Source organism: Dipodomys spectabilis, unplaced genomic scaffold, assembly GCF_019054845.1.
Source record: "Dipodomys spectabilis isolate Male_0828 unplaced genomic scaffold, ASM1905484v1 ptg000264l, whole genome shotgun sequence".
Taxonomy (NCBI): domain Eukaryota; kingdom Metazoa; phylum Chordata; class Mammalia; order Rodentia; family Heteromyidae; genus Dipodomys; species Dipodomys spectabilis.
This window is the reverse complement of record NW_024870941.1, coordinates 8,414,404-8,441,651: the sequence shown is the minus strand read 5'-3', so window position 1 is coordinate 8,441,651 and position 27,248 is coordinate 8,414,404. Positions and strand designations below refer to the sequence as shown.

Genomic DNA, 27,248 nt, shown 5'->3' with positions numbered 1-27,248 from the left:
AGAGAGAGTTAAGACAAGTTCCATCATACTTTCTTTCTATATCAAGTACTAATCCTTGCCAAAACAGAAAACTACATTTTAAAATATTGATTTTTTTAAAACCATAGTAAATCACAGTGAAAAATAATTTGTACTAATATTCAAATAAAAGCCTTACAGTTTGTATTTATTTTATGGATATGAATTAAAATGTAATAGAGCTGACTTTTCTCTTACAATAATTTGTTTTTATTTTTCTCTTTCCTCTTCCTGCCTCTTTATAAAGGAGTCAGTCACTGCCAACATAAAGTTAAGAAAGCTAGACGCTTTCTCCCTTTGGTCTTCTGTTCCCTTGAACCTCCTCCTACCGGTACTGCACCATATTTGCATAGGCTCTCCTTTAACCAAAGCACCCCCACAAATAACTCTAGCAAGATGCTTGTAGACTGTTGTGAGCAGGTCCTGGCCTAGTTGAGTTACTAGTCCAGAGTGATAATGGGGCGGGGTTGGGAGGTGGGGAGTTTTCTGTCTGTCTTTGGGCTGCTCTCTTAAAAGAAGACTTCGTTTGCGTGTGCTAGATCTTAAATGCATGACACGTCAGGATATAGCTGCCTGGTTTCATTTTTCCTGTCTGAGCACTTTCCCACAGAATTTAGCAGGGTCACATGTTTTGCACTGTGAATTTCCCAGTGCAGCATGCCACTAAATGAAGATGATCAGACACCCAGGTGTCTGCTGTCTATGCTTTGGGGGTAGATGTTTGAGAATGCCACAAAGATGAGTGCCATGCCCCTGGAGAGTTTCCTAAGAAAACAGTGATATATTGTAATTATTAATAAAATAATTTACCCAAAGTGGATAGAATAAAATTGGTTTTTCATACATTTAGATAGCCTTACTGTTAGCAGAACTTCAAGTTCTACATACTCCCCACCTTTGTAGTGCAGGTCCAGGCCTACATCAGCCATGTGATGTGACTCTCACCACGTCGGGCTAGGGCTTCAGGAGGCTAAGTGCTGTGTACATGCTGGTGAGCTCATGGTGCAAAGCCCTAGTCTTCTGCCCAGCACTCGTGAACAGCAAGGGAAGCACCTCTTCATTGAATTAGGCATGCTACATACTTTTCCCTTGCTTATCATTTACCGTATGAATTAATGATGAGTTTGTTTTCAGTTTTTTCCAAAAGGACACAAACTCTGTTTGGGGGAGGTAGAAGACATTTTTATATTTAACTGTGGGACGCAGTCACATAAATTTTGCTTTGTGTGGTAGAAACTAAAATTACAGTACTACTCTGTAACTTTGTATACTCAACAGCTTAACATAGCTTTCAATTCAAGTAAGCATACTATCTTTTTTTTAATCAATTTTGTGGATAATTGTTATTTTTCTTACATTCTGACTTACTTGTCATTTTAATAGTGTGTTTCTCCTCTCTTCCTTTTCCCTTTCCTCTCTCCTTTCCTCTGTTCCCTACTCCCTCTTTCTTTGCATGCCACCTGGATCTGCAGATGAAATTAGTGGGGACGGTAATGTTTATTTTCACATTTGTGTTATTTCTATGAGTGTGTGTATAATAATTCTTAGGCATGAGATAGTGAAAAGGAAAATAATAATCATAATTTTAAGTCACACAATGCAATTTGGGGAAATTGTAGGCATCTCTGTTTTCTTAGACTAGATATTCTGAATCTTTTCTAGTGTCTTACGTTTCTCATTTTACTTTGTGTAGTGTCTGCATGAAACTTTATACTTTCTACAGCAGAGGAGTGAGAGTTTGTAAACTAAAACAAAGATTTGCATTTATTTCTTGTGATTAAATGACAGAATGTTTTCACTGAAGATTTCACCCTGTTCAGGTTGTGATGAAAATAATTAATAACCTGCATAGAGTGAGCAAAGCAATTGTAGCTAAAGCTCTTACCTATATAGAGCTTTCAGAAAGTGCATGTTCTTTATGAAATTGGGAGGCAAAAGATTCTACTTCATTTCTAGATCATTCTATGGTAGTAATAACTGAACAAGCAGGCATCTGAGTGCTTGCAGTGTGCAGGCACCTGACCTCTGTGATTCCTGGCTCACCACCATAATCCTGAATATCCCTGGGTAGCACAGTTACACAGATGAAGAAAATGATCATGAGAAACCAGTAGTCAGGTCTTGGGCTCCAGACTCACCTTGTCCACCGCCCACTTTGTCAGTCTTGACTCTTAAGTGACCTCCAGCACATTGGTCACCCTGTGTCTTCTTGAGAGAAAGGATCTCAGTGGTTTCTGTAAGAATTGTTGCAAAGCGAATAATTATTAGCCCAGGTGAATAGAATACTGGTGTTTGGAGGCCATAGAAAACATATCTGTGCTCAGATGTTATCAGTAGGCTCAGTGTTGCTTTGATAAATCCCCAGAGGTTTTATATAGAATTTGTATAGGTAAAAAAAAAATTAGGCGCCAGTGGCTCACTCCTGTCATCCTAGCTACTCAGGAGGCTGAGATCTGAGCATCACGGTTCAAAGCCAGGCCGGGCAGAAAAGTCTGTGAAACTCTTATGTGAAAACTCTTATCTCCAATAAGCCACTAGAAAACCGGAAATAGTGCTGTGGTCAAGTGGTAGAGCACTAGCCTTGAGCTAAAGAGCTGAGGGACAGCGCCCAGGCCCTGAATTAAAACCCCATGACCAAAGCAAAACCACACAAAAAAAATTCCTGCCAGGCACTGTTGGCTCCTGGCTCTAATCCTAGCTACTTGGAAGGCTGAAATCTGAAGATTGTGGTTCCAAGACATCCTAGGCAGGAAAATCTATTTAACTAGCAAAAACCAGAAGTGGGGCTATGGCTCAAGTGGTAGGGTAACAGCCCTGAGCAGAAAAAGCTAAGCCCGGGCTCTTGAGTTCAAGCCCTAAGACTGACACCAAAAAAGGAATTATAGGCTCTTTTATGAGATAGTCCTTGAGGATACACATTGCAGTCAGATCAAGACTGACACCAGAGTATCAGCAGTGCCTCTCAGCTCTGTCCCTATCACAACTATGGGAGAAGCTGCCATTTCTCCATCATCTATCTCACCCAGGGCCACATCTCACCATCCCATGTATTCCTTGCAGTCCTGTTACATCCCCATGGGTCCTAGCTGCTGTCCTTGTGTACATGACACACGACACCTATCCAGGGAGTCATGAGTGCCTGTAGGTGGCCTGTACCTTTAGGTCACATTTGCCTGTACAGCTCGGCCAAGGTACAGCAGCTCTGCTGCTTAGCATGCTGAAAGGGCTGCTCTTGTGCTATGCACTGTGCTGAGGACGCACAGATGAATCTGATACACAGGAGCTCTGCTTCCGTGGACACTGGGCAGGTTGGCAGAGAGTAACAGAGGCCAAGTAATACTAGGTAATATGCCAACTATAAGTTGCAGAGCAGTGGTGGCAAAAAATCAAACAAACCAACAAAAACTTCTTTTGTGGAAAGAAAGAGTCTAAATGATGGCACACTGGTGAAACCAAGTTGGCACTGAGCCAGCTCCGCTCCACTGAGGGAGCTGAAGTCACTGCTGTTGGAGTTGTGGTGTCACCCCCCTGTTCACTCACATAGTGGACACCTGCTACAGGAGAGAGAGGGCTTCTGGGCAGCCCTGCTGTGGTCCTCTGCAGCCCTGGGAGGCCTCACTTCCTGTGTCATGCGTGTAAAACATCCACCCAACACAGTCAAGGACAGCGGATTATGGGGTCAGCCAAAGGGAGGATGCCCACAGTGAGGGGCCGAGCTGCAGGTGGTGATGGTGTGGCCTTGTTTGCATTCAGTTTCTGGGGAGGCACCATGAAGTTGAGCCTGATAAATTTTGGGCTAAAAAGAGAAAATGGTTAGCAGACGCTCCTCTGTATGACTGGTGCTGCTCCCATTGCCTTAGCTATGAGTGTGGTAGCAGACTCCCTGCTCAGTCCTTGTTACAGACTTGAGAGCCACTCCTTCTGCCTCCAGTCTTCCTACACAGATGCAGAGCTGCAGGCCTGTAGGTGCCAGTGCTTTTCTGTATATCATCATGCCTGTCCTAGAGGACTAGGGAATATTGTACATTTCACAAATTATGGAGAATTGGTTCATTCACCTTCCATTCTGCCAGCCAAACCTTTGTTTTACTTTAATCAGTTTAATGGTTATACATTGAGAACTAAATTGTTCCAGCCAGTGTGTGCAGCAATATCTGTCCTGTGGCTGTGAAGGGTGCGAATTCTGTTTTCCTTGGTTCCCATGCTTTTAACCCTGAGTGAAGTGCAAGGGCCGCACCAGAGGAAGCACCTGCACCTGCCAGCCTGTTAGCAGAAGCGCTGCCAGCCCTGTGACCTGCAGGCACAGTCCTCCACCAAGGAACAGTTGGGGGTCTTTTTCCAGAAAGCGTCAAACATAACTCACTTCAGTGGATTTTCACCAAGTGTTGTTCAACTGAATGGTAGTTTACCTCAGATGAGTGGTTCTTTTTCATTTCCCACTAACAACAGGTAGTGGGCTATTAAATTAAGTTGTTGTATTACCAAAAGACATAAATGTGACTTTGGAACCTCCTGACATCATCTTTAAAAGAAAAAAAAAGCAAAAACAAACCAAATGCCTCATTTTAAGACACCTTTGTTTTCTCTTTTCTTTTTTCTTTCTTTCTTTTTTTTTTTTTGTCGGTTGTGGGCCTGAACTCTGAGCCTGGGCGCTGTCCCTCAGCTCTTCAGATGTAGACTAACGCTCTACCACTTGAGCCTCAGCCCCACTTCTGGCTTTTTCTGCTTATGTGGTACTGAGGAATCGAACCGAAGGCCTCATGCATGCAAGGCAAGCAATCTACCACTGAGCCACCTTCCCAGCCCCTGTTTTATTCTTTTTTGCAGTCTTTTGCCTTTTTGAAATTAATGTGTACACATCAACTATCCAGGCAAAAAAGTTACAAAGGATAAAAGTTCCTGGGTTGCATTTTTTGAAACCTAAACAAATGAAATAAATCAGCCCAGTTAATCTCCTGTAAAGTTGAACTGTCATTTGTTTTCTGAAGGTGAAATTTCTAATTATGCAATTGAGTCTAGTTAATAAAAACAGATACTAGCTGGTCTTTAAAGATGTCATTCTTATTTGGAAAAATCTCAGTAGGCCACAGTGTAGCTTTTAAAACATTCATTTGGTGTAGTTAAGGGAGAGGAGAATTCCATAGTCAGCACAGATAGGTTATTTTGAATCATATTCATACTTAATTCACAAGGGCCTGGTGTGGAGCCTTGAGGTCTGTATATTACAACATGTTGCAGTAATGTCATCTTTAATTCCATAAATTACCTGTATGTGAGTAAAATTTGCCTAATAATAGTGTTTTAAGAATATTTAAGGTATTGTGGGAGTTTAGATCGCTAATTGCCTTTTCAAATTATATTAACTAAAGGCCAGGAGGCCAGGCACCTAACTTTTGCCATCATCTGTTTCCCTTGGTGCAGAGACAGATGATTATGCTGAGATCATTGATGAAGAAGACACCTACACAATGCCCTCAAGTGAGTAAGCCATTCCTTTGCTTCCCGCTCTGGTTTCACCAGAAGAACCTCATCACTGAGTGCTTTGCAGAAAAACTCTTTTAGTCTTTTTTTTTCTTTTTTTTTTTTTTTTTGGTGAAAATACCGTACAGAGGGGTTACAATTACATGGGCAAGGTAATGAGTACATTTCTTATCAAGCATTGTTGCTTCCTCCTCTGTTTCCCCTTCCCATCCCTTCCCATCCTCCCCTGGCCCCCCCCCCCCCACCTTCCCCTTTCCACCCCTTCACCCCCCCCTCTTTTAGTCTTTAGAGTTCTATATATGCCCATTCTAGGTCAAAAGTTTACAACACAAATATCTATTATTTAAGTTACAGAATATTGTAATCTTGTTTTCTAGCTCTATGATAATATGAACTTTATTGGCTAGTGTATTTTCTGTATAGATAATTAGTATTGTTTAAAGATTAAATACAAGCCAGTGGGAGGAAAAGTACACAGAACCTTAGACGAGTTCTTCAAAGCCTGGAAGTGTCAAGGTGTTCTTCCTCAGAATGACCACTCACTCGGCTTGGAGGAGACAAATCTGTGCGCCTAATTTTTGCATTGGATATGCTCTTAAAGTTTTTGTTTTTTGTATTAAAAAATTAAGGAAGTGGGGCTGGGAAGGTGGCTCAGTGGTAGAGCGCTTGCCTTTGCATGCATGAGGCCCTGGGTTCGATTCCACATAAGCAAAAAGAAAAAAGCCGGAAGTGGCGCTGTGGCTCAAGTGGTAGAGCTCTAGTGTTGAGCTGAAGAGCTGAGGGACAACGCCCAGGCCCCATGACCGGACCCAAAAAAAAAAAAAAATAAAAAAATTAAGCTTCAGAAGCCTTAGTAATTTGAAATCTGCTTGTCCCAGTTTCAGTAGATTCAACAGAGCTAAATGTTCTGTTTACAGTAAGGAGATAGTACCAAAAGAGAAGAGAGAACCAAGCCTCTGAGGCTTGCATTTTCCTTGCCAGTCCAGTCAGACCCAGTGTGGACTTTCTGATTACCAATAGCCATTGCGAAAATGTTTTAAGTATTGTTTACTTTGTTTTTTGTTTTGGGGGGATTTTTTTCGTATTTTTAAAAATTCATTGTAAAGGTGATAAACGGGTTGTTATGGTTACATAAGTAAGGTAATGAGTACATTTCTATTTAAACATTGCTACATCCCATCTCCCTCATTTTCTCCCGCTTACCCCTCCCCATTCTCCCCCTCCCTAAGTATTGTTTTGTTGATTTAGTCATGTGTACATTCTTACAAATGTAGTATGTTGATTATGTGTAGTTGAGTACTAAATGTTTCATGTGCCTGCCTCTTATCCAGATCTCACAAAAATGTGTTATAAAGTAGAAAATTATGAGATAGGGATCTAGTGACGTAAAGTAACATTGAGTTAACTTAGTTTTTTTCTTGTGTATTTTTTAACTCATTTGTGCTTTAATAAAATTGTAAATATTATTGACCTGTCCTCACCAAGTTTGTTGTTGCTAACTTAATTTCTATTAGTTATTTCTAAGCAAGGTCTTCAATTTTTTTCTCTCTTAATTGCAATACAGAAAGCTATGGAATAGATGAAGGTAACAGGATTCATTTGAATAACTGCATTTGCTTGAATTGCAACTGTGGAGTGATACGGGATGTTTCAGTTCTCAGTTAACTTTTATTTTAAACTCCTGTCATTGTTTTACTTATACTGTTAAATCAATGGAATTACTCGCTAAAGTGATTTTAAAGAGGAAAACACAATTTAAACTTTGGGTTGAATGTTCTGTGTGGCCCTAATTTGATTACCTGGGAGGAAGATTTTGGATGTTTGGCTGTTGGTTTGTCCTATTGGCGATTACAAGAAAGGATTACATAATGTATGGGCTAAGGGATGAGTTCCATATTTCAGATAAGTCAAAGTACTACTGGATTAAATTCAAGGTCAATTTACTGCTCCTAATGGGCATTTTATTTCTGTATACCTCAACAGCCTACTAAATAATTGACTTTCTATAAAATGTAATACAAAATTATTATTTAAATATTACAACTTAATATTTGCAGCACATACTCAAAAGTTGATACTGTTATGTACAATCTCGATTCTAAGTCACTTAATTTTGAAATTCGTTTTAAAAAATTATTTAGACCTCTTTAAACCTCTTTAGTTCCATATATAATCTAGAAATAGAATTATCATGAAGTGGAAAACTCTTAAACCTTCAAAACATAAAAGTTTAATTAGACAGATTTTTTTTATCTCCATGTTTACAACCCATAATTATTTGTAAAATAATTGCTTTAAATAATTCTGTTTTTATACCATCATACATTAATACGTAAACTAATAGCTATTATTAATTAATCATATAATTTAATTCTTAGAGCAATTATTTAGAAAATTATCAAATAAATGCCAAATAGACCGGAGCAATTCAACGACTCTCCAGAATACCTTTAGTAGAACTTACTGTTTGAACGCTTATCAATCCTATACCTGATGCAGAAATGCCTTTTAATGTATTGTTTAAGAGAATTCCACTCTGTTTAAAGCATTTTTATATATTGATGTACTATAGATGAAACTTTTGTTCATGAGTGGTAATGAAATTATATGTATGTATCAAGTGTTATTGCTGCATTTGGATTATGGTACTTAAATTTTAATTGTGTATGGGTCATTTTTGTAGCGAGGGATTATGAGATCCAAAGAGAAAGAATAGAACTTGGACGATGTATTGGAGAAGGCCAGTTTGGAGATGTACATCAAGGAGTGTATATGAGTCCGGTAAGTGTTTATACCTCTTGTATTTCTCTGCTACATATTTTTATCTTATCTTTTTTTAAAAGCTTATTTGTTGTACACATCAACTTACAGAAATCAGAACTGTTGCCAGAATTAGCTTCTATGGGGCCAGGTCTTTCTTGATTGATTTAATCATCTGACCCACATCAGCAGCAGTAGAGTCCATGGTGGCTGTTGAGCCCATATAGCCATGTAGCCCATCTAACCCCCATAACATTTTACCCTCTAGAAGAGATCAGTGGAGAGCTGTAATTCAGTGGTTTTGAGTACTTTCGGAGTTACACAACCATCACCACAGTCAATTTTATAACATTTTCTTTATCTCAAACACCAGGTGCCCATTAGCAGTGGCCATCCATATTCTCACCCCACCTGTGTCACCATTTATCTGTCTTAGTTTACCTGTTACAGATTTCATAAAATAGAATCATGATATGTAGTCTTTTTATTACTAAATACTTCTTTGTATAGCTGTACTACCTTTTATTCATCCATTTTTCAATTGTTGGACACCAGAGATGGTCCCACATTTTGGTGATTAAAATGTTATTGTGAATATTCATGTGCATAATTTCATGTGAGTGTATGTTAACACTTCTTGTTTGCTTCCTCACATGTGTTTAATTTTTTGACAAAACCAATGTCTAGGTAGCTATTTCATTTAACCTTTCTAGCAGCTAGTACCAGCTCTTTGATAGTGTGTGTCTTTTTATCTCAGAGTGAAGATTCTTTTTTTTTTTTTTGGTCTGTCATGGAGCTTGAACTCTGGGCTTGGGTGCTGTCCCTGTGCTCTTCAGCTCAAGGCAAGCACTCTACCTCTTGGCCACAGCGCCACTTCCGGTTTTCTAGTGGTTTATTGGAGGTCAGAGTCTCACGGACTTTTCTGCCCGGGCTGGCTTTGAACCGTGATCCTCAGATCTCAGCCTCCTGAGTAGCTAGGATTACAGACGTGAGCCACCGGTGCCTGGCATCAGAGTGAAGATTTTTAAAATGACTCTTTAGAATTAAATGACACCTGTGCTCAAGAAATGGTTTCTAAAAACTGGAATATGAGCAGGTGCTCAAAGATGGCTGTATTATAGCTATATCTGCACAGATGTAGCCCTCTCTTGATACTATCTCAGAAACTGCAGACAGTGCTTTCACATCTGTTGGGTGAATGTTACTTACCACACTGTAGCTAAACAATTAGAACTTCAATTTTTTTTTTTTAATTTAGCTTTGAGAGGTTTTACTCTGTGCTTACATCAGCTTACCTAATTATATCTTTTACCTGCTGTTACTCTTTTCCCATTAAAAAAAAAATTGTTTGTAACTCACCTTTTTTTTTTCCTTTGCCTGGTCCTGGGGCTTGAACTCATAGCCTGGGAGCTGTCCCTGAGCCTCTTTGTGCTCAAGGCTAGCACTCCGCCACTTGAGCCACAGTGCCAGTTGCAGCTCTTTTCAGTAGTTTAGTGGAGATAAGGGTGTCATGGGGACTTTCCTGCCTGGGCTGGCTTCAAACCACAGTCCTCAGATCCCAGACTTGTAAGTAGCTAGGATTACAGATGTGAGCCACTGGCACCCAGCTCAATTACTCGTTCTCCTAACTGTGCTCTTTGAGGAAAATGAAGTAGAAAGAGCGCTACATCTCAATTTAGTGAAAAGACCTAAAAGTAGACATAGCTGTCTGCTTGACAGATGTGGAGACAAGGCTCTTGACTGGATTACTGAGCAGACCACCTAAGCATAGCCTCTGTCTCTGTAGTTCTGATACTATGTTGCTCTAGGCTTCGCAGAGTTAGCTGGCTCACCTCGCTCATATAGCCACAGTGTGGACTTTACTTCATTTACGTCTTTCTTTCTCTCTCTCTTTCTCTCTCTTTCTCTCCCTCCCTCCCTCTCTCCCTCCCTTTCTCCTCCCTCCCTTCCTTCCTTCCTTCCTTCCTTCCTTCCTTTAAAAATTTTACAGTGTTGGCAATCAAACCAAGGTCTTACACATGATAGGAATATGCTCTGCCACTGAGCTACAGCCCTAGTCTTCATCACTTTTTAAGAATGAATCCATTTTAGCTGTGAATGTTATACCGAGTTTTTACCAGGCACAATGGCTCATACCAATAATCCCAAGTACTTGAGAAGCAGAGATCAGGAAGATTTCAGTCTAAGGTCAGGCTGGGGAACATCTCAACTAATAAGCTAGATGTAATGTGCACATCTCTCACTTCAGCTATGTGGGAAGCATATATAGGAGGCTTACAGTCCAGGCATGCCTAAACTAAATAACTAAAGCAAAAAGATCCCAGGGGCATGGCTCAAGTAGTAGAACATCTATGTAGCAAGCATGAGCCCTGAGTTCAAACCTCAGCACAACCACAAAAATACAAAATTCTAGAGTCTTTTAAAAAATACCTTCAAGCTGGGAACTGGTAGCTCACACCTGTAATCCTAACTTCTCAGGAGATTGAGATCTGAGGATCACTATCCAAAGCCAGCCCAGGCAGGAAAGTCCATGAGACTCTTATCTCTAATAAGCCACCAGAAAACTGGAAGTGGCACTGTGGCTCAAGTGGTAGAGTGCTCACCTTGAGCTGAAGAGCTGAGGGACAGCACCCAGGCCCAGAGTTCAAGCCCTACAACTAACAACAACAACAAAAAAAATTGTGTGTGTGTGTGTGTCTTCAATCTAATGCTTACTAAATGATTATTTAATGAGTCTTAGCCCCAAAAGCGTAGCAGGACTATTTTGTTTGATTCCATTCTGATGTCTCTCATAACAGCTTTATCATAATAAATGAATAACTTCATCAACAGTAGATGAAACTGGCATTAGCAGTGAAGATAGAAGGGTAGGCCTGTGGCCCATGGGAGATAGTTGGAAGTTGAGTTTAATGTGATGATCCAGTTAACATTCCCCTGTGGCCACCCAGCTAGTTCAGTCAGTACAGCATGAGTCTTAAAATGTCTTCCTGCTTTGTAGTGAATGGGGACAGAGGGAAAAGTAGCAGTCAGTGGCTGTTCTGTTCTTCCTGGGGTGCTGGTAACAGAGTCAGCCTGCTTCTAGATGGGTGCTACAGGTGGGAACAGAACCACTTAGATCTGTGTAGACAGAGCTGCATAGATTTCTTATAAGAAAATTGGTTCTTGTGATGATGGAAGCTGACGAGTTCCAAGATCTGTTTGGAAAGCCAGAAATCCAAGAGAGCCAATGAATGGTATAGTTTAAATCCAAAAGCTGAGGAAGTAGTTCTACTTTAAGGCAGAAAAAGACCAGTGTCCGTGATCCCAACTCCCCATGTAAACAAAGCTCATGGTTGAGCCCTGCCCACATCAGACCATCTGCTCTACTCAGTCTGCCGACTTCAATGTTAAGACTCATTCAAGAACCAGATGAGGCTGTGTACACCTGTAATCCCAGAAATCCAAGCACTCTGGAGCCCGAAACCAGAGGATCATGAGTTCAGGGTCAACTTGAGTTACATAGCAAGGCTATCTGAAAACAAAACAAAGTTACAACTCATTTGAAAACATCCTCACATGGAAGTTTTCATGGGGAAAAAATACCCTCATAGAAAAATCCAGAAGAGTGCTAGTCTAAATATCTTGGTGCTTCATGACCCAATCAAATAGACACAAAAAAATTTCACCCTTGTGGTGAATCTTGTGACAAGTGGTAGCTCCGTCCCAGTTGAGAACAGTGCTCCAGCTCAGAATGAATTGCCCTGACTCACTGTTAGCGCGCCCCTCTAAAGGAAGGCGCCTGTCCCTCCTGGCAGCATGATGTGGGCAGCCACACCTTCCATCCTCTGTTGACTCCTTTTCAGGTGAGATCCATCTCTATCCCCCTTACCCTTCGTTGTCAAGCCTAAGATAACAGGGTCAGCCAGTGGGAAGGAGCTACGTGAAGCTTAGCAATGTTCAAAGCCTAAAGAGAAAGTTAAAAGTCAGGCAGCCCAGGGGCTGGGAAGGTGGCTCAGTGGTAGAATGCTTGCCTTGCATGCATGAGACCCTGGGTTCGATTCCTCAGCACCACATAAGAAAAAAAGCCGGAAGTGGCGCTGTGGCTCAAGTGGTAGAGCACTAGTCTTGAGCTGAAGAGCTGAGGGACAGCGCCCAAGCCCAGAGTTCAGGCCCCATGACCGGACCCAAAAAAAAAAAAAAAAAAGTCAGGCAGCCCAGTTAGGGGCCAATGACTCAGCCGGTCTGTCTGATGACACCACCTAGCCTCTCCCAAGGAAGGAGAAATGTACAGAGGAAGTAAGAGAAGGATTAGAGTGGCATCTGCCCACTGGCCCTCTCTCCTTCCTCCCGAGCCGAGCCGCACCCAGCCTGGTTGACTCATCCACATTTCACCGGGAGACTTAGGAGAATTTGTTTAAAAGGAATCTGGCAGTAAGTAGCACCTGCTAAACTTTTAGTTCCCCATCTGCTCTTGTTCTCTTTTTCCCTATGCTTTTCCGTCTCCATAACAGAGTGTTAGGCACCTTAGAGATAAACTGAGTAGATGGTTCTGGCAATGCTAACTTGTACTTATCCAGGGTGAGATAAGCACACAGCATTTACGATACTGTGTTAAGTTGCTCAAAATGACAAGTCATTTCTCATATTGGAAGCTTTTTGAAGAAAAGAAACATCTTGGCTTCTAAACACATTCTTGTTTTTTCTATTACTTTGCTCACCACACCTTCCTTGTTTCCTTTACCATTTTCTCCTTTTTTTCCAGCCTTTTCATTACTGTAGAGCTTCAGTCCTTGAACTTTGTCTCTGTTGTCTTTGTTGATAATTTTATGCAATCATATGGATTAGTTTCCTTCCAGAGTCCCTCATCCAGCTCAGATTTCCCTGAACTTAGTCACACTGTCCTCCTACTCTCCCCTGCCCCTAACCATCTTTCCATTTCTCTGGCCACAGACCTGACCTTCACTCTTTCTCTTACCAGCCCACCAAAAGTTGTCCAACCTTAGGAATGTATCCAGCTCAGCCCTTCCTGGCTGCACCACTACCACACTTGGCCAGAGCCTCTCAACTTCAGTGAGAGCTCCCTGTGTCTGATCTTGTCCCCAGCAGCCCAATCAGAGCAGTTCTTCTGACCTTAGATCAGACCCTGAATCCTGACACAGACCACACCGTGGGTCCCCATTCTACCTAGAGTAGAAACTATCCCTTCATTTTAGCCTGGAAAGTCCCTCTTCCCCTTGGACTCAATGCTTTCGGTTCCTGTGTGCTCTGTTCCATCCTCCTCAGTGATCACACATATCCTTCCTCCAGCCAGGAGTAATGGTCCTGCTCCGTCGTGGAGCCAGCTCCCTTTCCTCCAGATCTTTGCAGTGTAGCAGCCACCATGCCATCTCTATGTCCTGGTTTACTTCTCTGTCTCTGATACCACTGTTCCTCACTGGAGTGCAGGCTGGGCATGAGCAGAGACTGCTGTCTGATGTTGACTGGTGTATCCTGGTTACTTGTAGTAATGCCTGCCAGAGGAGCAGATAAGTATTCAACCTGTGCCTTGTGAATAAATGATTTTTCACATGCATGTTCATTTTTCTCTGGGGATTTTACATGTGTGTATGATTCTGTAATTTCCCTAACACAGGAGAACCCAGCTTTGGCGGTTGCAATTAAAACATGTAAGAACTGTACTTCGGACAGCGTGAGAGAGAAATTCCTTCAAGAAGCCTGTAAGTTTCTAGAGATTTCTATGGAATTCCATTTGCCTTTCTTTCTGTAAAGTCCAAACTATCTCTGAGGAAGTAAGAAAAATCATGTTTCTACTTTCATGAGATAGCTACATTTGTCATTTTGCCTTCCAAGTTAATGTCTGAATTTCAATGGGCAGGATTGTGCAGATTTTCCTCAGTAAATGTGATGCTTTATATATGAAAGTGGATGATAGCCTCTCCCTTCATGGTACCAGTATGTCTTTCAGTGTACTCGGTACATATGGAGAAATGATCGTGCCCCAAATACTGCCAGGCCTTGCAAATCCAGATAGACATGATCCCTGCTTGCTGGATCTCATAGACCAGACTGCTGATTAGTTAGAACTTCACTACCCACCTGGTTTGCCGCCTTATCCTACTACATAATCTGAAAGACTCACCAAAAATTGACCTCAGAGGAGACCCCTCTAGTGGCTTCCAGAGTGACTTTAACTGCAAGTGATTTCCCTTACCTATATCCCCTCTAGTCCCTGGCTTGTATATGCCATAATGAAGCTGCCTTGAACGAGTTGTGTATGACTGGTCTTTTCTCATGAAAGTAAATCATGGAGAGCAAGGGACTTGTCCATCTTGTACACACCAAGCACATTCTTCTCTGCCTTATGCTGTGGTGATGATGATAATGAATCTGATGATGATTTGATCCCTCTTCCTTTCACAAGGTATTTCCCTGCTTCTTTAAAACAGAGAACCCTTTTCTGACTACCATCCCTATGGTAGGTCTCCCTTTGGCATTCCCTGCCATGGCACAAGTATCTGTGATCAAATATGGAACACTGTTGACATGTAATTATTGTTTGTTGTTCCCCCAAGATTTAAGCTTCGTACAGTCAAGGGCATGTCTGCTTTGCTTATTACCTGTATCCCATGGCCAGCAGAGGGCTTAACCCGTGAGAAGTATTTGTTGTTCATTATATGGCCATCCAATGGATGTTTTCTATTTCCATGTTAGTAAAGATTTCCATCTAAACATCCTTTAAATTAATATTAACTAAATCATATTCTGACCCCCATCAATTAAGTCTTAAGTACATCTTTAATCCTGTTCCTGAGGCTCTGCCTCAAGTATAAGAAAAAGTCTGGCCAGTGGCTTCTGTCTCAACTAACTCATTTCTACAGAGTGCTAGAGCCAAGAACATAGACTACTCAGTTATCAGCACTTAGCCCTCTGTCAGCCTTACCTTTGGTGGGCTCTTGTGCGTTACGTATTTTCAAAAATGCAAATTTTAGGGCTGGGAAGGTGGCTTAGTAGTAGAGCTCTTGCCTTGCATGCATGAGGCCCTGGGTTCGATTCCTTAGCACCACAGCAGAAAAAAAAAAGCCGGAAGTGGTGCTGTGGCTCAAGTGGTAGAGTGCTAGCCTTGAGCTGAAGAGCTGAGGGACAGCACCCAGGCCCAGAGTTCAGGCTCACGACTGGACTCCCCCCCTCCCCCCCCCCCCCGCCCCGCAAAAATGCAAATTCTAAAAATCACTTACCTTTTCCTAAAGTTATCTGAACAATTATTGTTTAAAGCATTTTTTTTTAATTTTATTTTATTTGAGAGCATACTGTACAGAGGGGTTACAATTACATGGGCAGGATAATGCATACATTTCTTACCAAGCATTGCAGCCTCCTCCTTTGTTTACCCTTCACTTCCCTTCCCAGTGTTTAAAGCATTTTTAGGAGATCACTACAGAAATCATCCATAGTTTGTTTTGTTTTGTTTTTTAATTTGGTACTGGAGATTAAACCCCAATTTTTTTTTTAACTTTGTCAATCATGGGGCTTGAACTCAGGGCCTGGGTACTGTCCCTAAGCTCTTGTGCTCAAGCCTAGCACTCAACTATTTTGAGCGGTAGCTTGGCTTCCAGTTTTCTAATGGTTAATTAGAGATAAGAGTCCCATGAACTTTTCTACCTGGGCTATCTTTGAACCATGATCCTCAGATCTCAGTCTCCTGAGTAGCTAGGATTACAGGAGTGAGCCACCAGTGCCTGGCTAAACCCAAAATTTTTAATTGCTAGATAAGCACTATACCACTTGATTTACTCCTCCAGCCCACTTATTGTATAATATGAGTAGTAAAATTAAGCTAATCTTTTCTTCCATGGAAGGGTTGCTCAATTGCTACTTCAGAGAAATATGACAGATGTAGTATGTCTGTACTCTGTAAGGCTTTAGTGAGCAATGTGTAAAATGGAAGAGATATCCTAGGCTAGGGAGTGTCAAACTCCTGTAGAGGGCCAGATAGTGGATATTTATGGCTGTTAGACTAGTTTCTGTCCCAGTTATGTAGCTATGTCATTGTGAAAACCATCTACAGACAGTACAAAGGAGATGGACAGAGCTAGGTTCCAGTAAAATACCATTTGTAAAGGTAGGCTGCATGCCGCGGACCGGGTTCTGTCGGGATGACGGAGGATACCTAGGGGAGGAACCTGGAATAGGATGGGGAGATGGCAAACAGACAACTCACACACATTAGGAGTGGATGCTGAGTGCTGAGTGCGATTTAATGCAGAGGATAACAAACTTTTATAACAGAAGCCTTCATAAGAAAGGGGCAAAAGGTTACACAATCTTACTGCAAGGCTTCGTTCTTGGATGGTCACCAGCTGGTCGCCTGAAAGGGCAAAAGTTTACACAATCTTGCTGCAGGGCTTCATTCTTAGGTGGTCACCAGCTGGTCGCCTGAAAGGCACTTGTTTCCGGCTTATCTCTAAGAAATATAATGGGTTTCGATGTTTGTCACCAACTAACCATTACCTTATTTCTATAGAGGCCTTAATTATCCCAAAAGATTTTTCCTGTTCCTTCTTTAATAGTAAGGTCACGGAGGCCTAGATCTAGCAAGTCTCAGTAAATGAGAGTACCAGGAAGTTCTTTCTCCTAAGTAGTTATCTCAGCAATTGCCATACATTCCTTCTGTTCTAGCCGCGCCTACAGCTTCTTGTAAATTTCTTACAATTCCTTCTGCTGGAGTGACTTTGTGAAACCCCCAATACTTTTATATTTGCTTATAACTTGTCTACTAGCCTTCATAAGAGGGGTTTTAGGTTAGCACTTAACTCTGGTGAGTTAGTCATATTTTTTAAGACACTCATCAGATATTGGAGTCGTCAACACTCTTAAGAAAGAGCTTTGAATAAGGGAACGTTGACAATGAGTAAGTACAATGAACAGCAGAAACAGTAAAAGATTAATAGGCACTCTTATGAGGAAAAGAAAGGCAGAAACACATCTTTCCGAGGGGCTTGCCAGCCTTTTTCCAGGAGTAGGCCTCTTAGAAACCTTATTCTCCAAGGTAGACTTCGGTGAAGTCCCAAAACTTGGAGATAGGTTTCTGTAAAGCCCCATTCTCTGAGGTAGACTTCGGTGAAGTCCCAGAACTCAGAGATAGGTCTCTGAAGCCCCTATCTTGGTCTGATAGATGGTTTCCCATGCTAAGCAGACTCCACTGGAGTCGGCGTGGCAGCTGCAACCTCTGAACTTCCTTCCCTGGGTAATGAATAAGCTACACCCTGAGTATCATGAGCCACGATATGATAAGGACACCTGAACACCCATGTTCATTGCTGCACTATTCACAATAGCCAAGATATGGAAACAGCCCAGGTGCCCCACAAGAAATGAGTAGATCAAAAAATGTGGCAACTTTATACACAATGGCACTTTACACAGCCATTACAATGAATAAAATGTCATTTGCAGGGAAATGGATAGAACTAAAACAAATCATGTTAAGTAAGGTAAGCCAAGCTAATAAAGACAAACAGTGCATAGTCTCTTTGATATGCAGAAATTAGGTCTAAAATGCACTGGGATATGACAAATTACACAGGATTCTAGATACTCGCATAGAGTGAGACCAAAAGAGGATACTCTTAGGAGAGAAACACAAAAGCACAATGCCTAAATGCCTTTTCATAGCTATATAAAATAATATACATACTGAAATGAACTTGAAGATACGGAAACAAAAGACCTCTTTTTCCCCTTCTTTTTTTAGTTTTTTTATGATTCTGTTTTCTTTATCTCATGTATGGTATATTCAAGTGTACATCTTCAGAAGGGCTTGGAGGAGGGTATAGCACTCGAGGAAAAAGAGTGTAAAAGTACAGCAATGGAGCTCAGTGGACACCGATGAAAGGAAACTGTACAACTTGTAGTTGGAGATGGGAGGGAGAGACTGGGAGAGTATGAGGGAAGGAAAGACACTGTATGAAAGGAAATATACTCATTACCTGACTCATGTAATTGTAATAACATTGTACAGCACCTCTATAGTAGCAATGAAGTAAATTTAAAAAAAAAAAAAACTTTAAAAAAATAGTCTGGACAGGCACCAGTGGCTCACACCTGTAATCCTAGCTACTCAGGAGGCTGTGTTCTGAGGATCAAGGTTCAAAGCCATCCCGGGCAGGAAAGGCCATGAGACTCTTAGCTCTAACTAACCCTCAGAAAACCAAAAGTGGTGCTGTGGCTCAAGTGGTAGAGCACTCGTCTTGAGAAAAGAGCTCAGGGACTGTGCCCTTGAGCTTGCCTTGAGCTGAAGAGCCGAGGGACAGTGCCCAGGCCTAGAGTTCAACCCCATGACCAACCAAAAAAAAAAAAAAAGTCTGTACTTTCCTAAGATTGCCAGGTCAACATGGATAGTTTCCCAGTGGCTGCTAAACTTTACTTTTCATCCTTTGCTTTGTAGTATTTGAAGTAATTACTTGAGAGTAAATTAAAAATCTTAATGGGTATATGTAAGGATCACCTAAAACCCAAAGTCAGGCTGGGCGCCAGTAGCTCACACCTGTAATCCTAGCTACTTTGGAGGCTGTGGTCTGAGGATTGTGGTTTCAAGCCAGCCCAGGAGGGAAAGTCTTTGAGACTCTTATATCTCTATTTACCCACCAGAAAAACTGCAAGTAGAGCTGTAGCTCAAAGTGGTAAAGCACTCGTCTTGAGAAAAGAGCTCAGGGACTGTGCCCAGGCCCTTAGTTCAAGCCCCATGACCACAAAAAAATAAAATAAAAAGTCAGTAGTTACTCATGGTAAATCGAAAATGAATGGTGGAAAAATCTATCTAAAGATCCCTTATTACTAGCCAGTCTCCAGTGGCTCACACCTATAATCTAGCAACTCAGGAGGCTATGATCTGAGGACTACAGTTCAAAGCCAGCCCAGGCAAGAAAGTCTGTAAGACTCATCTCCAATTAACCACTAGAAAACTGAAAGTGGCACTTTGGCTCAAAGTGGTAGAGACAAGCCTTGAGCAAAAGAGGTCAGGGGCAGTGCCCAGGCCTTTAGTTCAAGCCCAATGACCAAGCAAAAACAAAACAAAACAAAAAAACAGAAAACAGATTACCTAAACAATGACATGAGCCAGACAAGATGAAAGGATGACATGATATGCTTCGGATTGTGGACCATTTTTATATTACCTGTTAAAGCAAAAATATCATAACAGGCTGTCATGTCTGCCTCTTGGAATATATGGAATATATTTTTTGCTTCACACAAAACATAAGGGGTTTGCATTACATAAAGTGAAAGTGAGGCAACTTCCAGAGCATCAGTAGGTCTGTGGTATCCCAATAAGAGCAGCAGAAATGTATATCGAGGCTCACCTGGCTCTGGGTCTCAACTACAGTGGCTGCACATTTTAGTAACTCAGTAATGAGACAGAGACACCAGGGGAATCTGAACATGACCTTCAAGGGACCATCACTTGAATGTGATTGTAGACTTCTTTCCTGAACACAGTAGACAGGAAGAACATAAGGTTCATAAATCAGTAATTAGTTGAGAACAATGGTATACACCTATAATTCCAGAGCTGTAGAGGCTGAGGCAGGAGAACCACAGGTTCAAGGCCAGCCTAGCTACATAATGAGACTTCTAGAGAGAATGAGAGAGAAAGAGAATTCAAGAACAAGTTGTTAACACACAAGGTTAGCCCTGTGGAGACTTTGTACTCAGTGCCACATTCAGACCTGTTTTTGCTCCTAAGTGGGCACAACTTGGGCACAAAATCGCTTAGTTATAAGTGAATCTGAAAGTTGTTATACCAAAGAGAATCTTAAGAGGTGAATTCTCCAGTATATGTAAAATTTTAACGTTATTTCCCCCACACACACTGAAAAGAAATATGCATGTTATCATTTTCCTACAACTTTGGAATACTAAAATGCATGAATAGCTTGACAGGACATGTACTAATATTTTCTGGCCCCTTTCAAAGTCTTTTTTTTTCCACAACATTTAGATATCAGCTACTTTAAAACTGATCATTTAAAAAATTACTGCTTTTATGGTAATGTCCTTGCTTGACAATAATGATAAGGTTTTTTCATGTTAAGTCTGTGAAATTTAGTATTTTTATACCCATTGGAGTATGTCATTTTTTAAATTACTCACAGGGTGTTGGAGGCAGCCTGTATTTCTGTGAAATTTGAACTCTGAGCCCCCATGTAGTTACACTTGTGTATATGGTGCCATTGGGCGGGCAGGCACCAGCATGCAGCAGCCACGCAGCATTCTGTTTCTCTTTCACAGATGTCCTCACAGCTGTCCCGGTCCTTGAAACAGCCGGTTATGTGCAGAGGGACAAGGCCACAGTGGTGTGAGCAGATGCTAGCAGCGTGGGGTTAAGATAGAAGGCTTCCCACCAGGAAGTTGGAGTTCATTCTTGCTCCTCCAGCAGTGGTTTGCATTAGCATGTTACCTAAATGAACTGTACAATCCCACTTGATTAGATTTCTACAGGAAAACTAGCCAGGGTCAGCTTTGCCAACAGAAGGAAAGAATGGGTTTTCTTAACCCTTTACCTTGTGTTCTGCCTGGCCTACCTGGGTTTGCTATTGTGTGGTTGTCTTGCATCCTAGCAACAGAATATGCTGGGCCAATTTGTGCCCCGTAAGAGCAGGCTTAACTTACAACATTGAACACAGAGCTCATTGAACATCAGCCTTGTGTTAATTGAACTAGCCGTCAGAGCTACAGAAGAATTTTCAAATGACTAACTGGAGACAACTTTTTTCCCTAGTAACAATGCGTCAGTTTGATCATCCTCATATTGTGAAGCTGATTGGAGTCATCACAGAGAATCCTGTCTGGATAATCATGGAGCTGTGCACCCTGGGAGAGGTACTGAGATCTCATTTCGTTTGTGCTTGGTTTTTGATAGCCTTTGCCTGAGAACCAGAAGTACACAGACTACATCATAATGGGTTCTCAACAGAGTTCTCATTAAAGATTATGTGTGCTTTTGATTTAAAGAGTATGGAAATAAATACCTTCGTTGAGCTGGGTGCAGTAGCACATGTCTATAGTCTCAGCTACTGCAGGTGTTGAGGGAAGTAAATCACTTGAGCCTAAGAATTCAGGGTGTGTGTGTGTGTGTGTGTGTGTGTGTGTGTGTGTGTGTGTGTGTGTGTGTGTGTGTGTGTGTGTGTGTGTGTGTGTGTGTGTGTGTGTCAGGGTGTGTGTGTCAGGGTGTGTGTGTGTGTGTGTGTGTTCATCATTACATTTCCAGACAATCCCCTCCACAATGTCTTTCCCATAGGCCTTATTCAGGACAGGTTTTGTGGGTTTTTGTTTCTCTCACTCTTTGGTACCATTGCCTAAATAATTAGCCCAGTGATTTGAGGATGAAAGAAACACTTTTAGTGGAATATGGGTAGATTAATGGTGAATTGAGGTAAACCTAAACATTTCTTCATTTTTTTGAGAATTCACTTGCAACATCTTTCAGACTAGTTGGTATTCGTCATGGTTTCTTTGAAAAATATGAGCAACAGGAGTGTCTCCTGTCCTTTTAGACATCCTCCAGAGCATAGAAACCAGTGAGTCATCCTGTCACCTGGAAACTTGCTAGCAATGCAGATCTGCAGATTTGCAAATCCAGGGCCAATCCCTGCCCGTTGAGTCAACCCCCAGCAGGGAGATGACCAGGATTCCCCTTTCGCCATCTCCCTCTGCCCTATGTTTCCAAGTCAAATGGAGGGATGGCATACATTTTTTTGTTCAATAAATTTGTATGCCTTTTTTTCCCATGTTAACATCTAGCTGAACTAATGGTATCAGTAGGAGTCAGGACTATTTAAGCCCAGTGGGGTAAACACTTGACCTAGGACCATTTTATTCTTTGCATCAAAATCCTCAAGGAGACAGAAGGGCAGATTTCTTGCTTCTCCTTCCTTAATTCCCACCCTAAACACTTTCCCTAAGGCAGCAAGGTTTGCAGTGGTGGCGGATGGGCTATGTGTGTGTTAACGTTTGTTTGAATAGAAAATAGGTCTCTTTGTTCTCTGTTATTTAGTAATATTTCATATTGTGCTTTAATTCATTCCCTTGAGAGATATCTTTATTTTCTTAAAAATCTGCTCATAGTCACAAATGTTTTTATATTAGGATTTAAAACATGTCACTGTAATTTCTGAGTTACAATATTGCATCAGTTATACTTTTTTAAGTAAGGGAGAATCGAAGCCATCTTCCTGTAATAAAAAATGCATTTGAAAATGCTCACATTGCTGTTTTATGTGGCATTCTTGTTTTGATTTCTATTGTCTGTCTCTGAGTTATTCTCTTTTGTTTTGACCCTTGTTCTAAAAGCTGAGATCATTTTTGCAAGTAAGGAAGTACAGCTTGGATCTGGCATCTTTGATCCTGTATGCTTATCAACTTAGTACAGCACTTGCGTATCTGGAGAGCAAAAGATTTGTACACAGGTAAGACCCAGTCATGAGGCTGCTAAGTTGCTTTCTAAGCAGAAGTAGTAGATGAAAAACAGGCAAGGAAAAATTTCTAACTATACCCCATAACCTTTGAACCATTTAAATCTCTAGTGCCTAGAAAGTCATTTGTCCTTTCAGACTGAAGTACATGGTACATGAACAAGCAGTGAAAGGGTTTGGGGATGCATTTATTCCACCCACGAATACAGTCAAGCACCTATACCTAGCTTGAGCAGTGAATATGTGGAAATAGGAAACTCTTCTGAGATTTTCAGGATATCTCTTTATTTTAAAATGACATCTATTGGCATTCTGCAGAATTTCTCTTTGTAATTTTCAGCTCTGTAGTTTGAATCCACATGAATTTGTTTGCTAGATACAGTGTTAGGAGTTAAGTTCTATTTATTTAATGAGATCTCTGATAATGGCACAATTCCAATTTCAGTTGTGTACTATTGTTTGTCAGTTTAATGTAGTGGATAATATGACAGGTAATTTTGTAAGTATTTTCCTAATTTGAGAATGTATTTTTCCATCATTCAAAGAAATATCAATATTTTTATGTGTGCATATACATATGTATGTATATGTATTGTACGTGTGTATGTATTTATGGGGTTGTTTTTATTATGTTTATTGTCCTCAATTTTTTATTAGGGACATTGCTGCTCGGAATGTTCTGGTATCCTCAAATGATTGTGTAAAATTAGGAGACTTTGGCTTATCGCGATATATGGAAGACAGTACTTATTACAAAGGTAAGAAATAGGTTCCAGACCTTCACTGTGTTTTTTTAAAAGGTATTTTCCAGCTGGGTGCTACTGGTGGCTCATGCTTGTAATCCTGGCTACTCAGGAGGCTGTAAGACGCTTATCTCTAATTAATCACAGAAAAAATGGAAGTGGTGCTGTAGCTCAATGTTAGAATGTGAGCCTTCAGAAAAAAAAAAGAAAACTTAGAGATAGCACCTGGCCAAGAGTTAAAGCCCCAGGAATGGCCCACAAAAACGGTATTTTTCTAATGTGCTTGACTGAGATATGGAACCAATTCAGTGGAGGAAAAACGGTGGTCTGTTGACACACAGTGCTGGGGGAGTTGGATAGCTTCAACCCCAGTCACCCCAAAGAAATTCAAGATGGATCTATACAACTATACAACTTTTAGAAGAAAAAAAAACATAGTTAATGTTTACAGTCTAGATCTTTGCCAGGAGGTCTGTAGGTTGGTTTGGCACTAAAAACAAGGATGTAGAAGCAGCAAAATATGATTAGAATTAAACATTCTTATTCTACAAAAGACTCCTGGAAGGGTGAAAGGTCAAGGTACAAATTAGGAGGAGATAGTTTGCTAACTACATGAGGACAGATGTATGAAGGATTGACCATAGTAAGTGACAAGGCACAGGAACATGAGCAGAAGATGAACAGAAAAAATATGTGAGACACGTGAAGATGCTCAATATCTTTATCACTGAAAAATGCAAATTATACAACATCAAGATGATACTTACAACCCCATCAGGACTATTAAATCCATCTATTTACTAAGATTAAAAAAAATAGTGACAACACTCATTGCCATAAAGACACAGAGAAACTAAATTTTCCATTATTTATTGATGGCAATAGAGCCAAAAAAGCTCAGCAAAATCTTAAAAACTAAATATACAGCTACCATACAACATAGCAGTTGGACTCCTGGGCATTGATCCCAGATCATGTTTGTATAACACGTTCATACAGTTTCAGTTGTAATAGCCAAAAAGTACAGTCAGGAGCTGGGGATCTAGCTCAGTAATAAAGGGCTTGCTTAGTATGCATGAGGCCCTGCTCTGATTCTCACCACAAGAAAAAGGAAGAAAACAAAAACAGTGCTGTTAACCCAAGGCTCTTCAGCTAATAGATACAAAAACCTCATCACTGTTCTCTTTCAATATTCTATCTGCCTTTCATAGCTTATTACTGTTTAAACCATGATTGTTTGATATTTGAAAAGAATATATAATAGATAAAAAGAATTGTTTGGTTGATAGTTTTTGCTATTTACTCATTTAACTTAGAAGCTCATAATCAGGCGCTAGTGGCTTATGCCTGTAATCCTAGCTACTCAGGAGGCTGAGATCTGAGGATTCCAGTTCAAAGCCAGCCTTCGGCAAAAAAAAGTCCCCATGAGACTCTTATCTCCAATTAACCACCAGAAAATGGAAAGTGGCACTGTGGCTTAAAGTGGTAGAGCATTAGCCTTGAACAGAAGAGCTCGGGACAATACCCAGGCCCCAAGTTCAAGCTCCACAAGAGACAAAAGAAACAAGAAAGATTTTATCCTAGTGAACTGAAATCTTACAATACAGTGCTGTCTACTTACCCTCCTGCCTGGTGGTTTATGCCTTCTGGCTCACATCTCACTTTGGGGAGGGCAGGACTTCAGTGTCTCATCCTCTACCCAGCTTCACCACTCACCCATCCAAACACCTCACAGAGAATCAAGGTTTAGAGGGTCAGATAGCTGGAGCTTTTTAGTTTAATACTGAAAGTCTCAGCAAGCTCTATAAGGTTCTCAAGCAGATAACAGGGAAAATTTATCTTCTAGCTTCCAAAGGAAAATTGCCTATAAAATGGATGGCTCCAGAGTCAATCAATTTTCGACGGTTTACCTCAGCTAGTGACGTATGGATGTTTGGTGAGTATTTTATTTTTAAGTTTTGTATTTAAAAAGAAAACTACATTTCACGTATCCTTTAAAATAAAGAACATTTTCTTGTCAGAGTAGGTAGACTGTTGCCTTCCCAAGCTTGACCCCTGCCCTCATTGGGAGGTCACTAACAAGTAGTTATAGAGCAAAGGTTATGCACCAGCTTCAGGTGTAATTCTCTGATACTCTATCTCACTTTCACAGCCTGTCAAAAATTCGCTTTTGGTCCCTTTGCCTGCCTCCTCTTCCCCACAGGGAGATGCCTTATCTGTTTTCTTTTATCTCTCTTCCCTCCATTACCATCACACTGAATGTGGACACTTCATGTTCTTCTGGCTATGTGACAGCTCCTTTAGCCTGGAGGATCTATACTGCTCCGTCCGTCTCCTTGTTCTGAAATAGGCTTGTCTCAAGGCTTGGTTATCAATCCTTTGTCTTCTATAACTTCTCTTTCTTTGATGTTTGGTCTGTCTCTTCCTTTCCTCCAAAGTCATCCTGCTGCTACTCTCTGGTGTAAAAGTGTGTTTCTAATTCATCTACACTATGCATGTACACTGCCTTTATCCCAGTGACTTGCTCTGTTGATGTGGAGCACTGCTGCCTCTTCTTGCCTGATGTTATTTCTACCCTGCTATCTCGTTCCTACACCCAGTCCTTCAGTGCAATCCCATCTAAGGTTAAAATCCATCTAAGTTCCCTGAAGGCTAACATTGCAGATAACCAGATACTGACCCCTCAAGAAATGTACTAATAGTAACCTCTCTGTACATAGCCTTTATAATAACAATTAAAACTGTTTACTGGGGTTGGGAAGATGGCTCAGTGGTAGAATGCTTGCCTTGCATGCATGAGGCCCTGGGTTCAATTCCTCAGCACCACATAAGCAAAAAGAAAAAAGCCGGAAGTGGCGCTGTGGCTCAAGTGGTAGAGCGCTAGCCTTGAGCTGAAGAGCTGAGAAACAGCACCCAGGCCCAGAGTTCAGGCCCCATGACTGGACTAAAAAAAACCAACAAAAAAAAACTATTTACCAAAAAAATAAATGGGGCTTGGAATGTGGCCCAGCATGCATAAAGCCCAGAGTTCAATTCCTCAGTACCACATAAACAGAAAAAGCTGGAAGTGGCACTGTGGTTCAAGTGGTAGAGTGCTTGTCTTGAGCACAGAAAGGCTCAGGGACAGTACCCAGGCCCTGAGTTCAAGCCCCAGGACTGGCAAAATAAAATAAAATAAATGTAGTTGGGTGTCAGTGGCTCATGCCTGTAATCTTAGCTACTCAGGAGACTGAGATCTGAGGATCCAGATTCAAAGTCAGCCTAGAAAGGAAAATCCATGACATTCTTATCTCCAATTAATCACAGAAAAAAGCTGGAAGTGGCTCTGAGACTCAAGTGGTAGAGTGTTAGCCTTGAGTACAAGGGGCCCAGGGACAGTGACCAAGCCCCCAGTTCAAGCCCTTAGGACCCTCAGGAAAAAAAAAAAAAGAAAGGTAACTAAGTATTGTGTATGTCACCTTTATAATAACAATAAAAACCAACTTAGAGAATTAGGAAAGACCTTGAAGACCATGTGATTTGGATACAAATCCAAACCACAGTTGCTAGCTGGGTAAATCATAGGACAAGTTAATTTGCCTTCTCAAGGAAACTTGAGAAACTTGATTCAGAAATCCCTACATTTTCACATTTTAACATTTCCAAAACTGAGGAATAACTTTATAGTTGATACTAATTGGGACATTTTTAAAATACAGTTTTCCTTACCCAAATTCATGTGAACTTTGTAAGTTTTGCTCATATTGCTACTTTCATAGCCAAATGAGTTTTTTGTTTTTGTTTTTTTTTTTTTAAA

At 41.0% G+C, this 27,248-nt stretch overlaps 1 protein-coding gene across 3 annotated transcripts in view; it reads left to right on the top strand.

Annotated features, from left to right (window-relative positions):
- Window positions 1–27,248, top strand: part of Ptk2 (protein tyrosine kinase 2) — a 245,114-nt gene that overhangs the window by 172,773 nt on the left and 45,093 nt on the right. For all 3 annotated transcript variants that reach the window (XM_042699910.1, XM_042699909.1, XM_042699911.1), the window contains 7 exons: window positions 5,440–5,496; window positions 8,183–8,280; window positions 13,871–13,955; window positions 21,017–21,117; window positions 22,588–22,703; window positions 23,367–23,467; window positions 25,299–25,388. In XM_042699910.1, the coding sequence (XP_042555844.1) occupies window positions 5,440–5,496; window positions 8,183–8,280; window positions 13,871–13,955; window positions 21,017–21,117; window positions 22,588–22,703; window positions 23,367–23,467; window positions 25,299–25,388 (648 nt within the window). The remainder of the gene's footprint in view (window positions 1–5,439; window positions 5,497–8,182; window positions 8,281–13,870; window positions 13,956–21,016; window positions 21,118–22,587; window positions 22,704–23,366; window positions 23,468–25,298; window positions 25,389–27,248) is intronic.